The sequence below is a fragment of the Staurois parvus genome, unplaced genomic scaffold (assembly GCF_062004578.1).
Source record: "Staurois parvus isolate SC_StPar_1 unplaced genomic scaffold, SC_StPar_1.0 ptg000980l, whole genome shotgun sequence".
NCBI classification, from domain to species: Eukaryota; Metazoa; Chordata; class Amphibia; order Anura; family Ranidae; genus Staurois; species Staurois parvus.
The window spans coordinates 110,400-126,619 of NW_028318776.1; the positions used below are offsets into that span (position 1 = coordinate 110,400).

Consider the following 16,220-nt stretch of genomic DNA (forward strand, 5'->3'; position numbering starts at 1 on the left):
TGCTGTGAAGAGTGCTGAAATTACAAGCATCCTAATGTGAACACAAAAGGGGAATTCAGCAGCTGGACAGCTCACAGTGCAGAGCTAATTGTTCCTGAGCCCCTAGTAGTAATGCTGTCGGACACTCTCCCTGCATGGAGCAATTGTTTGTAGATGCCTTTACCCATAAGGACGCCATCTGCATATCTTCCCAGAGAACACTACTTGAAATGTCCCTACTCTGTAAGACAAACCTGAGCGATGCAAAACAAACTGTGCTAATTCTGCTTCGAAGAAACAAATACAAAAAGATATACAGCAGGATGTGTGATCTCCCGTGACCAGGCAATCAAAGTGCCTAAAAACTACAGTTGAGGACTAACTTGTTATCCTTTGTCTATGCAAACACTCACTTTGTACAGTTTTACTCAAGATTGCAAGCCTGAGGTAGTTAATGCCTGCATGGAGAAAAGTTTAGGCTCCCAAAAATTAGACGACCAAAGTGTTTGTGTTTAGGGAAGACACTAGCCCACATAGTGATGGCTATGGCTCTTAGCCCACATAATGCACCACCTTCCTTGCCACCTAATCCTTCTTCACACTGTCAGACAATATTCCGATCAGCTGTGGATCCCATCAGATGGCAACTGCTGAGAGAAGACGACAGGGGGCAGAATCTGAGTCATGACAGCCATACCACTCAGCATAACGCTGTCCATGCCTCACCAGCTTCAACTTCTAGCAGCCATCTGCATCCTGTGGAGGAAGACCTACAGTATGTGCGGGCTAGAATGTGTTCTGTAGAAAGAGTAAGAATGAAAGTTACTGCATTACATGAAGATTCCTAGTGTTCACACATGCATTAACTATTTCAATGCAGCAAGGTCAACTTCACCTATGTTTTAAACATACCCGCCAAATGTAACACTGGACCAATTCATCAGTGTAACTTCATTGATATAATACTGCTCTAAGGTCCACGTTAAAAGCCCACACCATTATTATATGACCAAGATTTCAGAGAAATCATACAAGATTTTGTAAGAAATATTTACTGAAGGTGCAAGACATGTAAGACCCCATGCAAACTTCAGCTGAGAATATTTGGGAATTGTTTTTAGCATATGTACAGGTATTTGAGCGCTTCATGCGACAGCTTTTTTTTCCCTAATTTTAAGTCAATTAAAAGCTTGTAACTAGGCAAGCAAACATGGGGAAAAAAAAACGTCTTCCATACATTTTAAAGGCTCCTGCTCAGGTCCGTTGGGACAAAGTACACAACTCTGCCCCAATAGAAGCTCATGTATTTTTTCGAATGATTCACTTCAAGGAACACCATGCTCAGGTGTGGACACGCACCCATAATGGAAATCCTAGTGTTGAAATGCTTCCAATAAAGCTTTAAATCTAGCTTCAAATTCAAAGGTGTGAATGAGGCCTAACATTGAATAATAAAGGCATTAAAAAAAAAAGAGCAACTCCATGCAAAAACATATCAGAAAACTACTAAAACTTTCCAGAAACTATTTCCAGTCCATTCAGTTTATGTGTATTTAGTGAAAACCAAAGTTTTCTTTGGGGCCTGCTTTTGCTACATAGCCGAGTTGCATAACTGGTTGAGGCCAAGTCAATGGAAGATCTGAAAGGCACCAAACCACATTCCAATGGAGTACCAGTAAATTCAGTTTTTTGTCTCTTGCATGAATACCACAGTAACTAAACAAAAATAGAAAACAAAATTACCCCAGCTTATCAAACCCAAAAGAAACTACTGCTCATTTACAAATTCTTTATCTAACACTATTTTTAAATCTCCTGTCCCCCATTTTTCATGTACCGCTCTTCCTCTGATAAAGCACAGTCCAGTCTGTGCTCCACCAACATCCTCTGATTTCTGGGTTCTGCCCTGCACATCTCCCAACTTTTCCCCTAACAAAGTTTCATTAATTTCTCTAGTGTGTCCACCTTCACCAGCCTTCTGCCGTCACCCACCTCCACCTTAGATTGCCCCCACACTACCTCATCAGTAGCTCTCATTTCCTCCCCTAGAAGGGACTTTGAACTGTATACAAGCAAATGCCTCCAAACATTTATAACAACACCATTTAATCACCATCAAATTTCTGGAGATTGAAACAAAAAAGTAAGCAAAATGGATTGTCTTGAAGTGTTTGACAACGTTGTAGTATAAGATCTGGTTCCCATTAGTATGACTTCAGATGTGACCTGAGTTGCACAGAACTGCATGCTAATGGAAATCACATTGTTTTCAAAACGTACCCATTCATATCAATGCAGCACAGTACAGCCTGATTTTGGAAAAGGGTCCTTGCAATTTAGACTCAAAAGACTTCAATAAAACCGCATCTACATGCGATTTGATGCATTTTTTTATGCAATTTTAGTGCTTTTTTTCCCCCGTCACAGCAAATATGCTTACCACTGGCCAAAACCAAACACAGAGGCTTGAAAATAGTGTTAAAAATGAATTAAAATCATGTAAAAACAACGCACCAAAACACCACCAAGTGACACTATATACAGTCATGGCCGAAATTGTTGGCACCCTTGATATTTCTCCAGGAAATCATGTATTTCTCACGAAACGTATTGCATTAACACATGTTTTGCTATACACATGTTTATTCCCTTTGTGTGTATTGGGACAAAACAAAAAAAGGGAGGAAAGAAAGCAAATTCGACATAATGTCACACAAACCTCCAAAAATGGGCTGGACAAAAGTATTGGCACCCTTTCACAACTGCGGATAAATAAGAATGTTACAAGCATGTGATGCTCCTGTAAACTCACCTGGGGCAAGTAACAGGTGTGGGCAATATAGAAATCACACCTGAAAGCAGATAAAAAGGAGAGACGTTCACTTAACCTTTGCATTGTGTGTCTGTCTGTGCCACACTAAGCATGGACAACAGAAAGAGGAGACGAGAACTGTCTGAGGACCTGAGAACCAAAATTGTGGCAAAATATCAACAATCTCAAGGTTACAAGTCCATCTCCAGAGAACTAGATTTGCCTTTGTCCACAGTGCGCAACATTATCAAGAAGTTTGCAACCCATGGCACTGTAGCTAATCTCCCTGGTCGTGGACGGATGAGGAAAATTGATGAAAGATTGCAACGCAGAATAGTCCGGATGGTGGATAAGCAGCCCCAAACATGTTCCAAAGACATTCAAGCTGTCCTGCAGGCTCAGGGAGCATCAGTGTCAGCGCGAACTATCCGTCGACATTTAAATGAAATGAAACGCTATGGCAGGAGACCCAGGAGGACCCCACTGCTGACACAGAGACATAAAAAAGCAAGACTACAGTTTGCCAAAATGTACTTGAGTAAGCCAAAAGCCTTCTGGGAAAACGTCTTGTGGACAGATGAGACCAAGATAGAGCTTTTCGGTAAAGCACATCATTCTACTGTTTACCGAAAACGGAATGAGGCCTACAAAGAACAAAACACAGTACCTACGGTAAAATATGGTGGAGGTTCAATGATGTTTTGGGGTTGTTTTGCTGCCTCTGGCACTGGGTGCCTTGACTGTGTGCAAGGCATCATGAAATCTGAGGATTACCAAAGGATTTTGGGTCGCACTGTAGGGCCCAGTGTCAGAAAGCTGGGTTTGCGTCCAAGATCCTGGGTCTTCCAGCAGGACAATGACCCCAAACATACGTCAAAAAGCACTCAGAAATGGATGGCAAAGAAGCGCTGGAGAGTTCTGAAGTGGCCAGCAATGAGCCCAGATCTAAATCCCATTGAACACCTGTGGAGAGATCTTAAAATTGCTGTTGGGAAAAGGTGTCCTTCCAATAAGAGAGACCTGGAGCTGTTTGCAAAGGAAGAGTGGTCCAAAATTCCGGGTGAGAGGTGTCAGAAGCTTATTGATGGTTATAGGAAGCGACTGATTTCAGTTATGTTTTCCAAAGGGTGTGCAACCAAATATTAAGTTAAGGGTGCCAATACTTTTGTCCAGCCCATTTTTGGGGTTTTGTGTGACATTATGTCATATTTGCTTTTCTGCCTCTGTTTTATATTTGTTCCAATACATACAAAGGGAATAAACATGTGTATAGCAAAACATGTGTTAATGCAATACCTTTTTTGTGTGAAATACTTGATTTTCAGGAAAAATATCAAGGGTGCCAACAATTTCGGCCATGACTGTATATATATATACACATATATATACATATATATACATATATACATATATATACATACATACATATATATATACATATATATATATATACATATATATATATATACATATATATATATATACATATATATATATATATACATATATATATATACATATATATATATACATATATATATATACATATATATATATACATATATATATATATATATATATATATATATATATATATATATATACACATATATATACATATACATATATATACATATATATATATATATATACACATACACACACACACACATACATACATATATATATATATATATATATTCATATTCATACACACACACACACATACAGCCAGAACACTGAAGATGGGTCACGCATGAGTCTTCCAGCATTACAATTGCCAATGACTCAAAACATACCACAAAAGGCAAAAGGAGTGGCTCAAAAAGAAGCACATTGAGGTCATGGAGTGGCCTAACCAGTCTCCAGACCTTAATTCTATAGAAAATGTATGGACGGAGCTGAAATGTCGAGTTGCCAAGTGACAGCCAAAAAATCTTAAGGATTTAGAGAAGGTCTGTATAGAAGAGTGGACCAAAATCCCTCCTCTGATGTGTGCAAATCTGTTAACCAGACTGGTTTCTCCACCAAGTACTAAGTCATGTTTTGCTTGGGGATCAAATACTTATTTTACTGAACTGCAACTCAGTTTATAACATTTGTATCATATGTTTTTCCTGGATTTTTGGTTGATATTCTGTCTCTATCATTTAAAATATACCTATGATAAAAATGATTGCCCCTTAATTTCTTTTTAAGTGGGCAAACTTACAAAATCGGCAAGGGATCAAATAATTATTTTAGCCATTGTATATAAATCTGAATGAACGTAACCACCAAAACACATATAAGAAGTTGCATCATTAAAGAGATTGTGTGTGAACCCAACTATTTGTTAAAGGAAGAATGTGATCTGGTAAAGCCCTAAATATGTTTAATGGGGTTATAGAGAAGCCCGTGCTTCCCACAAGAATTCAGGTCTCAAATGGGTACACATTTACTAGCCCAAATAACAATATCAAAGAGTCCTAATCTACTGAAAAGCTCCATGTCCTCAATAGGATTAATCCTGTCTCACTGAAAACAGAAGCAGAAATGACAGTTATTCATTTGTAATTGATCACCTATATAAAAGCAAAGACAGCAGCTCTCAGCTTTAATGAAAGTATTTAAGGGAGAGAAAGTGGTCGGGAAAGAGAAGTGTCACAATTTTCGCCAAATAAGTCAAATAAGTGAATCAACATGATCCCCAGGAGTCTATCCAAATGGATCATATCTTATCAAACTTCTTGGGGCAGTTCCTACTAGGGTAGGTTACCTTATACATGGTAAAGCAGGGTTTCTCAACCAGGGTTCCTCCAGAGGTTGCTAGGGGTTCCTTGAGTAATGAGCAATTTCTGCCTCTCAGATAAGTTTCCACTGACAGTTTTGATCTTTTAAGCTATCTGTACAAGGGTAATTCCCCCAATGACCACAAGTGTAAAGAGCATTCTTACCACTGACAATCACACTAAAGTATCAGGAGTTGTAGAAATAGTCATTTTTAGCAGGGGATCCCTGAGACTGGAAAGTTTTTTCAAGGCTTCCTCTGTGTTGAAAAGATTGAGAAAGGCTGTGGTAAAGCATCAAATAAATAGCAACACACCATGAGGCCAGAGTAGGGAGGGGTGATGTAACTTTCATTTTAAAGAATGTCTCTGCGGGCATAAGAGGAAGCAAAAAAAGGAACAGGTTAACATGAAGACCTAAATACAGAACATCCACGATTCCTAACAGGAGTGTTTTGGGGTGTGTTGAATTACAGTGTTTTAAGGTCAGCCACCACCTCCACCCAGAAAGGTCTAACGGAGGGGCATATTTATACCATTTGAAAGCCTAAGAATGAATGGCAACATGTACAGGAAGGATCTGTCAAATTAGAAATAGCAGTCAGTCATTGTGGGGTAAAATAAGCTCTATTGAGAAACTTTAATTGTACAAACCGATCTCTAGCAGAGATCATGTTTGTGACATAATGACTAGTGCAAAGTTCCCATTCTTCCTTGTCCAGATCACGCATGTCAGCATTCCATTTCTGACAGGTAAGAATAGAGTTAGTGGCATAAGTTAGGGAGAGCCTGAGATATAGAGAAGATGAGCAGTTCCCCCAACACCCTAGTGGTAAGCAGCCACTAAATAGCGTTAAAATATTATTATTATACAGTATTTATATAGCGCTAAAAGGTTTGCTCAACGCTGTACAATATAGTGGGGGACAGAACATGAGACAATACAGTAACAAAACAAAAAACATGAGTGGGTCAAGGGCCTTGCTCTTTCGAGCTTACAATCTAGGAGGGAGGGGATAGTGGTACAGGAGGAAGTGGCTGTGGGGGATGGAGTGGTAGGGGGAGATCGGCTGTTAGGCGAGGGCGGGGTAGGCTTCCCTGAAAAGATGGGTTTTCAGGGTGCGCCTAAAGGTGAGGAGGGTAGATTACAGTCTGATGGATTGGGGTACTGAGTTCCAGAGGATGAGGGAAGTCCTGGAGAAGTCCTGCAGTGGGGCGTGGGAGGTGGAGACCAGGGAGCTGGAAAGTAGGAGGTCTTGTGAGGAGCGAAGATTACGGGTTGGGTGGTATTTGGGTATCAGGTCGGTGAGGTAGTTTGGGGCAGCCTTATGAATGGCTTTGTATGTCTGTGTTAGAAGTTTGAATTTAATGCGTTGGGCAATCGGGAGCCAGTGGAGGGAATGACAGAGGGGGGTGGCAGAAGCAGAGCGGTTGGTAAGGTGGATAAGTCTGGCCGCTGAGTTCAGGATAGACTGAAGCGGGGATAGTCTGCGATGAGGTAGGCCGGTGAGGAGGGAGTTGCAGTAGTCCCGACTTGAGATAATAAGGGAGTGAATGAGTTGTTTAGTAGTGTCTGGGGTTAGGAACGGACGTATTTTGGAGATGTTGCGGAGGTGGAGCCTGCATGAGTTTGCCAACGATTGGACATGGGGTTGGAAGGACAGGTTTGAATCTAGAGTGACACCTAGGACTTTGGCTTGTGGGGTGGGACTGATGGTGGCGTTGTTGGTCGTGATGGAGAGGGTGGGGTGGAGCACGGGCTGGGGGGAAAATCAGGAGCTCGGTTTTGGAAAGGTTCAATTTGAGGAAATGGAGCGACATCCAGTCTGATATGTCGTTCAGTAGGTGGGTGATACGGGCGGAGACTGAAGGGGTGAGGCGAGGGGTGGAGAGGTAAATTTGCGTGTCATCGACACAGAGGTGATAGTTGAAGCCGTGAGAGTGTATCAGTTTGCCGAGGGAGAAGGTAAGGTAAGAGGATTGGGAAATTGCACCTGAACAGCGTGTCTCAACTGCAAATACCTAAAAAACATACTATTCGGAAGGTTATTTTTAGTCTTGAAATCAAAAAATCCCATTAGTCTCCTTTTTGACATAATGTGCTTTAGGTAAACTACTACTCGGGCCGCCCACAGCTATCACTAACAGATATTACATAGATGATATAGGGTGGTATTACCCCACAAGAGTGTATGTGGTGAAAAGGCCACAGAAGAATAGTATTTAGCCCTGGCATTATTCCACAACACAAAAGTAGTCCTCATTGGGATGGTGACCGACATGTTAACTTTAGGGCTCCTAAGGACCATATTACTTAATGTACCATAAGACCGTAAGAGGGCTGCCTCCAGAGAGACCGGCGGACCATCACCAGTACAGCTGCCCAATAATACAGCTGCAAGTTAGGAAGGGATAGTCCCCCTGGTGACAAAGGAAGTTGCAATGTCGATTTGGCAAGATGTGGTACTTTCCCAGCCCATACAAAAAGAAGAGAACTATACTATCCAATACGTGATAAAAAAGGTTTTCAGTAGGAGAAGGGGGTGCAGGTATTATTGAAGTAAGAGAGAAATTTAGGTCAGTAAACCATCTTGATAAACCTCATTTGTTATCTGCTCATCTGCAATGCCAAGAGTCACCCTGTCTATCATCTTCTGCACCTGTCTGTAAAAGGCAGATCATGCAAGCCAACAGCTCTAGGAGGGAAAATTGCTTTGGTAGGTTAGCACTTGCTGTTGTCCTAAAACGAATGGGCTACACTAAATAAGTAGTGTTACCACGTCCACCTATACTGCTCACCTAGGACTCGTTTACACTTGCTTTGCGGTTCAAAGCTTCATCCACTCACTCTTCAGACCGCAAAAGACAGGCGGTGAGAAGGCATTGTATCGTCCCCTCACTGCCTGTTTTAACCCTCTAAATACCGGATAACCATGCGTGGTTGCAGGGCAGCTGCAGATGGCCCCATTCACTTGAATGGGTCACACTCAGCGGGGGGTACCTCCCCCAAGTGTGACAGAGGGTATAAATTCCTGCAGAGGCCACATAGGAGCATCGCGGCCATGGCATGTGTACACTCCCAGCCACTGCCTCAGCAGCAAATGGGGGAGCAGTTGAGGGTCAGAAAAACATGGTTTAGCCACAGGGTTTTACCAACCCCCAACCCCCTGGTAAGCGTAAACAAGGCCTTACTGTCAGATTGCCTCTAGCTACCTCCAGCTGTAAAATTTTCAGCATCTACTACAGCTGCAGCATATTCATATATTTCTGCTTACCTATTTTTCTATAATTCACATTTTCCTACTTTTTTCCCCCTATAGAATAGGGAACTCCCTTTCTTCGCTCCCTCTCACTGAGAAACAGGCCTGTCCATGACTTCTGTGCAGATGTGCGTACAGCTGCAGCATATTTCAGCCTATTGATTTTGACAAGCGACTGATGCTGTACGCACCACCTGTGTCTCTTGTGTGCTGAAATACACCCGGTTTCAATGTATGAGCAAATGGGCTAGTGAGTATGAGACCTTACTAACACCTGCTGTGTTTACATTAGAGGGCTGATATACTGTACACTGTAAAAAAAAAAAAAAAGCTGGTATTTTGGCATCTGTATAGTGACCTTTAAAGATGCATTTCTCCACATATATTAGTAGCCTGTAGTTATGGAGGTCAATAGTGAGCATTTAAAAGAGCTTTAACTGCTTTTTTTTTATATAATATATAAGCTCTATTTGTAAATTGCCACTCAGCATTGAACAGTTTGGCTAGACATCAGTTTGCCTACTAATGACATCCAAAGCCAAGTCAAATCAGTAGACTTAAAGTGTTACTAAACCCACAAGAGTAAAATCAGTCTGTATATGCAGTAAAAGTATGCTTGTTATACTCACTGTGAAACTTAAGGGGTTAATCCTCTGCATTGTGTAAAAAGGATGTTTGATGCCATCTTTTCTGATCCTCCCCCTCTTCCACGTTCCCCATTTTATCTCCTGATAGAACACTTTGAGAAACTCTGCACATGCTTAGTGTGGTGTGCATTGCTAGAGACTTTTTTCTTTTCCTTGGGAGAGTGCATGTGATGAGCACATGACCAGTCAGCACTGTCCAGACAAAGGGTCAGGGTTTATGCAATCTCAGAGCAGTCAGAGGAGAATGACAATTCCTCCTACAAGCTTTAGCCAGTGCTTTGCTGGATACGGAGAGAAGTCACAAGACTGCTCTAACTGCTGATGAGAACAGGTATTTAGCAGTTTATATTTACTAAAATAATTGCAAACCAGATATAGTGAATGCAGGGCCATGGGTTTACTAACATTTTAATAAAAGAGGAGGAGCTCCAAAACACATTACAATAGCAACCCTGCAAACCGCAAAGGAGGCTGCTCTAAGCTGTAAGATTAGAGGATGCTACAATATCTGATGGGTCTGGCAGAACACTCAGTAAAAATCCAGGACAAGCTTCACTCCCCACATACAGTGAAGGAAATAAGTATTTGAACTCCTGCTGATTTTGAATGTTTGCCCACTCACAAATAAATGATCAGTCTAAAAATCGAATAGTAGGTGTATTGTAACACAGACAGCATAGCAACAAAAAATTCTAAAGAAATGCATGTAACAAATTATACACTAAGTTGCATGTTCATGAGGGTAATAAGTATTTGATTCCCTATCATTCAGGAGGATTTCTGGCTACCAGGTGTCTTTCATACAGGTAACGAGCTGAGATTAGAAGCAGTCTCTTAAAGGGAGTGCTGCTAATCTCATTTTGTTACCTTTATAAAAGACACCTGTCCACAGAAGCAATCAAACAATTAGATTCCAAACTCTTTGGCATCAACTCAACTCGCTGTGTTTGAAGGAGGAGGAATGCTGCCTATGACCCCAAGAACACCATCACCACACAGAGTGCTCTCAGCACAAAGACAGAGGCGGGTCCCGTTCTAACGATGGGGACCCAGGACTCCCAATTCCGGGTCACATGAATGCTGTGATAGCCTCTGACTGGCTATCACAGTGATCAGTCATTGTACAGCCCACGCCCCTTTATTTTCCCTCTTTTTTCTTGCAGTGTGTGCCTCTCCATTCTTCCTCCATACTCTGGGTCCTTGGTTTCCAAATGAGATGCAAAAGTTACTCTCATCAGAAAAGAGGACTTTGGACCACTGAGCAACAGACCAGGTCTGGTTTTCTTTAGCCCAGGTAAGATGCTTCTGACGCGGTTTGTTGTTCAGGAGCAGCTTGACAAGAGGAATACGACATTTGAAGCCCATGTCCAGGATCCGTCTGTGTGTGGTGGCTCTTGATGCACTGACTCCAGCCTCAGTCCACTCCTTGTGAAAGTCCCCAACACTTTTGAATGGCCTTTTCCTGACAATCCTTTCCAGGCTGCGGTCATCCCTGCTGCTTGTTCACCTTTTTCTTCCACACAACTTTCTATTAATGTGCTTTGATACAGCACTTTGGGAACATCCAACCTCTTTTGCAATTATCTTTCGAGGCTTTCCCTCCTTATGGAGGGTGTCAATGATGGTTTTCTGCACAACTTACAGGTCAGCAGTCTTTCCCATGATTGTGATTCCTACTGAACCAGACCAAGAGACCATTTAAAGGTTCAGGAACCCTTTGCAGGTGTTATGGCTTAATTAGCTGATTAGAGTGGGACACTTTGAGCCTAGAATATTGCACCTTTTAACAATGTTCTAATTTTCTGAGACTGTGGATTTTGGGTTTTCATGAGCTGTAAGCCATAATCATCACAATTATGACAAATCACAGCTTGAACTATCTTGCTTATCATGTAATGAGTCTATCTCATATATTAGTTTCACCTTTTAAGTTGCATTACTGAAATAAATGAACTTTTGCACAATATTCTAATTTTTCGAGTTTTACCTATATGGTATGGCTGCGATGGCCAGGAGCTGAAAAATTTATTTTGGGTTGTTCTTTGGTGGTAGGTTATGGTAGTAACATCTAAATTATGACTTTTTTTTTATTTACTATTTTAGGCCAGTTTTCCTTTGATAATTAAAAAAAAAAAAAAATCAGGAGATATCCATTACCATTTACCACCAAATGCAAGCCCAACTTATCCTGAAAAAAAACGCAGTATAATTCACCTGGATGTACAAAGTAGTTGTTATGATATGTATGGTTTTACTAACACATGTCAAAGTTACAAGATTGTGCTTAGGCATTAATATTTGTTTTGCCCTTAGGCCTGAAGGGGTTAAACAGCCAGAAAAGTACAGTTGATTCAGTTTAGCAGTATGAAGCTCACCTGCAGCAAGGCAATGAACAAGAAAAACGAGTTGGCTGCTCTTCTGAACTGAGAGTACAGGAATCTTGGCAGGAAGGTGATAGGATTGTATTTTGCAGTGCTGAAAAAAATCACAAAATAATAAGGTTTTAGTCTCCATACAATTTTTTCCCCAGCAATAAATGCTTCTGACTTCCCACAACCTGCTTCCACAGATACTGTTTACCCTGTAACAAGGCAGCATTCATTCTAAAAGTGGCATTTAAAATTCCCCCCCAAAAAAGATCTCTTTACTCAAAACTAATGATTGTCAAGAAGAAGCAAAAAATGTGAGCTACCAGCCTGGTTGAGTTTTTTCTGGCTTTATGCTAAAACGAAGTACTGAAACGTTTCAAAAAACAGAGGAGGCTCAGTCATGCAGCTACCGACTGACCACCACCTCTGCAAAATGCTCTCTATTTACTTGGTAGAATAGCTCAGCTGAACTTACAAGTGACTTAAAGGACAAGTTCACCTTTGGGAACATGTTGCACATTCCCACTGCTGTAGCCACTCCCTGACCCGCCGCCTCTTGTGACAACGAGCCAGGTATCTCGCAGTCACAGTTTTAAAAAATTAATTCATTCACAGAGTTCTGTGAATGGGAGAACTACAAGTACAAACAGTCTTTGCGGCTGTCAGTTGTACTTCTCAGAGAACTTCTAGGGCGCTGTTGAGTGGTTGTTTCTTCCTGTCATTGTGTAACTGCCAGCCCGTACAAGCAGGCAGCTTACACTGACAGTCTGTAGAAGTCCTGCATGGCACCCATGATCTGCTGAATGTGGGTGCAATGTTTTTTTGCATTTACCAGCAAAAAAAGGTGCATTTACAGTATTTATTTATTTTACAAACTTATCCTTTAAAACGGACTGTGCGTAAAGATCTTCAAGTATCTTTAGATTTAATTTTGAACTTAAATGTAAGCCAGTAAACACGACAACACAACGTGGGTTGGTAAATTAGCAATACTATAACTGGATAAATGTTGGACTTATGGCCTAAGAACAATGCTACAAGTGACAGTTACCACGTGGAACACTGTTTTCTTCTATATTATACATTTTTATTATACATCTGTCAGCTTTCCTACCCATTTAAGCTATTTAAGTTGCTATTCCAACAACTTTTACATGTATTGGTGTATATACATCAGGCCTGGACTGGGACAAAAATAGACCCAGGCATTTTAGACTGAGAAGACCTTTTCTTTTTTTTTTTTTTTTAATTACAAATAAAGACAACTACCAGTTTCTCTGTGTCTTTTAGTTATATTTAGCCCTCCCTGAATGCCAGCATCCTCTACTGAGTGCCATGAGAGGTGACGCACTGTGATTTTTTTACTGTTTGGATAGAGATGAGTTTGGAGGATGTCTCAGCTGATCTCTAGTGATCACTGTAGGTAGAAGATCAATTTCCTAATACTAATCGCTCAGGGAACCCCCTAGCCATCTCAGGAGGTACCCTGGTAGAGGAAGGCTGCTGTAGATCATCCCTTTTCAATGATTAGTCAGGAAGCTCCCGTGTATAGACAAGCAGTAAATGAGCATGTTGTAGACCTACTGACTATGATAAGACTTCCCAGGGAGAAGTGCAGGGTGATGAAAGCACCCTCCCCAGCCCATAAGACGTGTACAGTAAGGTCATACTCAGCAAAACAGACTGAAAAAATACCATCTATCCTCTTGTGTCTCCTATGACAACTCATCCTCAGCCTGCACTGCCTCTTCTACTGCATTAATCTCCACCATTAATCTCCACAAGAGCCACGATCCAACCCAACCTCTTGAAAAAATTTGTACAAAGCGCCTGTTTCCGATCCAAGGGAATGATCTATAAAAAGTAGGATCCCAGCTTGTGATGGTCTGCTCGGAGCACAGCTCACTCCTTCCAGTACACCCCCGGGCTGTGCTCCCTATCACACGCTCCTAGCCAAGGTCAGGTCTAAATTACTGAGTTCTGTACACTGGGATAATCTTCTCCATTGATCTTGGCACATTCCAGATCCTGAGCCAGCCTTGGCCTGTAGTTCTTGGCCAGCTTCCAGTAGGTGGCATGATGCCGGTGTTCCTAGGAATTAGATTGGCGTAGACGGGTGAAGTCAGGGCCGCCTCCTCTTCCCCCTGCCAAGCCCCTGAAAGTAACACTGGAGAATGGACTTCAGGGAGCTGCTGAGCATGGAGAGTGCTGAGTGCGGATTGGTTACTATAGGCTTGGAGTGCCGTGCCACTACTATGATCTGCAGCCAGGCTGGGAACACTGTCTGAGGACTGGAGGCTGTCACTGGGGATTGTGCTGTGCTCTTGTTAGGACATGTGGCCCCAGCCCAGTGAGCCCTATGTCCAGGTCGGGCCGGGTATACGTGTATATAAACATTTTCCCCCTTTTCCCATCACATTTTTGTGACCTGGTTGGATCTCCTTCCAGTTAGAGGTTTGGAGAAGTGGAAGTTCCCCAATACTTGCGATGATCATTCAGCCCATCAGTAAACAAATTTTGGCAAATATGGCATATGGCAACTTATTTGATGTAATTATGAAAATTATAGTCAGTTTTGCTTGTGCAGTATATGAATGGTAGATCAAGTGGGTTCATTAGCCCAGAGAACACATTGTGTATCTCCCTGAAACACCCCCCCCCCCCCCACACACACACACACACACACTTTTATCCCATTCCATTTGATCAGCATAATAATCTAATGTAGAGATACTTAAAGTAGAACTTTATGCAAAACTTTGTTTTTTTCAATTTAGATAGAGCAAGGGAGGGTTATAACCCCAATCATTTTTTTTCACCATCTGTGTCCCATTGCAGAGATTTCCCTTCACTTCCTGTCCCATAGCCAAAACAAGAAGTGAGAAGAAATCCCTGCAAATTAAGGAAATTCTTTGGAGACCCCCAGGTCATCAGAACTAGTGTCCCCCACTGGAAGATTTCCCCACTATTACTTTTCTGGGGACATCCCAACATTTGGGATTTTATTTTACTTTCACTTTCAGTAATGATACACAAAACAAATAGGGAGGGTGAATCTACTTTACGGAGGCATAGACAGCAATAAAAACTGACAGGTGTGCTAATCCCTTTCCACTCAGCCAAAACTAAAAAAAAAAGTTTTGCCTTTAGTTATATTTTAGGAATGATGGAAAATAGGGCACATTGTGAAGCCATAATTATATGTGTTAGAACTTGTCCTATGGATAACACAATACATCAACAGCATTGTACAAGCTCTAGAATGGTGTGTTTTAAAGATTAGGAGATTTATTCTTAATATGAATAAAAAAATTAAAATAAAATTTTCACCTTTGTGAAAAAAAAAAAAAACATGCACATCTTTTTGTAAGTAAAATAATGTGCATTAATTATCTGCTGATCATTGCATCCACAATCAGCAGATCACAGGTGCAATGCAAGGCTCCTGCAGACTGTCAGTGTATCTGTCTGCTTGTATGGGCAGGCAGTTACGGAATGACAAGAAGCATCAATGAAGTACCTAGACCTCTCATCAGAGCCCTGGTAGTTCACTGAGAACTAAGCCAACAGCAGCAAAGTAGTTCAACAATTCACAGAACTCTGTGAATGAATGACGCAGCCCGGTGGGCAGAGCACAGCATGTGCACTTTATTTTTTTTCAGAATTGTGACCGCGTGTGCAGGGAGAGGATCCCTGGCTTGCTATCACAATAGGGGACCCTAGGGGGCATCTTGTAGAGGCTGCTGCAACAATAACACGTTACACCCTGTATACGGGTGTAACGTAACAAAAGGTGAACTTCTCCTTTAAGATTTTATCACATATTTTGTTGGTGTCAAACTTATGAGCACCCTAAAAATCCCATTAACATTTTTTCAGTAACAGAAGGTATAAGAAGTTTCATAAACTGTTCACTAGGGATCCAATGGTATGTATACTAGCTGGGGAGAAGGGAAGATTCTTGCATACTCATATCCTCACACAAAGCTCTTAAAGCCTCTGGAGGGTAAGACCTCTGATTTTTAAATCTGCATTGAATGTTTTTGCTATAGCCAACTGAAATAGGGTATGGTAGCAGGAGTAGATAAAAGTACACTAACGATACCCAAACAAGGCATGTAGCGAATATATTTCCCATATAAAGTGCTGGCCTTCCTGGTACTTTTAGTGGCATCCCCCCCCCCCCCCACAAAAAAAATCCTTACCTGACATGGTTGTTGCAGTACTTTACAAACTGAGGCTGGTTAATGAAAATCGTCCTCATTTCTTCCTGATCAGCCAGGGAAGTCTTTTCTGACACATCATCGGTCTTCTCGTAACCTGTCAAGAAAAGATAACATCACGTAATTTGCCATTTACAAACTGCAGGAAATGACAATGCTTTT

The 16,220-nt window shown here is 41.5% G+C and overlaps 1 protein-coding gene across 3 annotated transcripts in view; it reads right to left on the reverse strand.

Moving 5' to 3' along the window:
- The window catches only part of LOC149441469 (phospholipid-transporting ATPase IA-like), a 213,811-nt gene that overhangs the window by 98,317 nt on the left and 99,274 nt on the right, over nucleotides 1–16,220 (reverse strand). For all 3 annotated transcript variants that reach the window (XM_089657287.1, XM_089657285.1, XM_089657284.1), the window contains exons 3-4: nucleotides 16,041–16,155; nucleotides 11,842–11,941 (exon numbers count right to left, since the gene is read on the reverse strand). In XM_089657287.1, coding sequence (XP_089513413.1) covers nucleotides 11,842–11,941; nucleotides 16,041–16,155 — 215 coding nt within the window. The remainder of the gene's footprint in view (nucleotides 1–11,841; nucleotides 11,942–16,040; nucleotides 16,156–16,220) is intronic.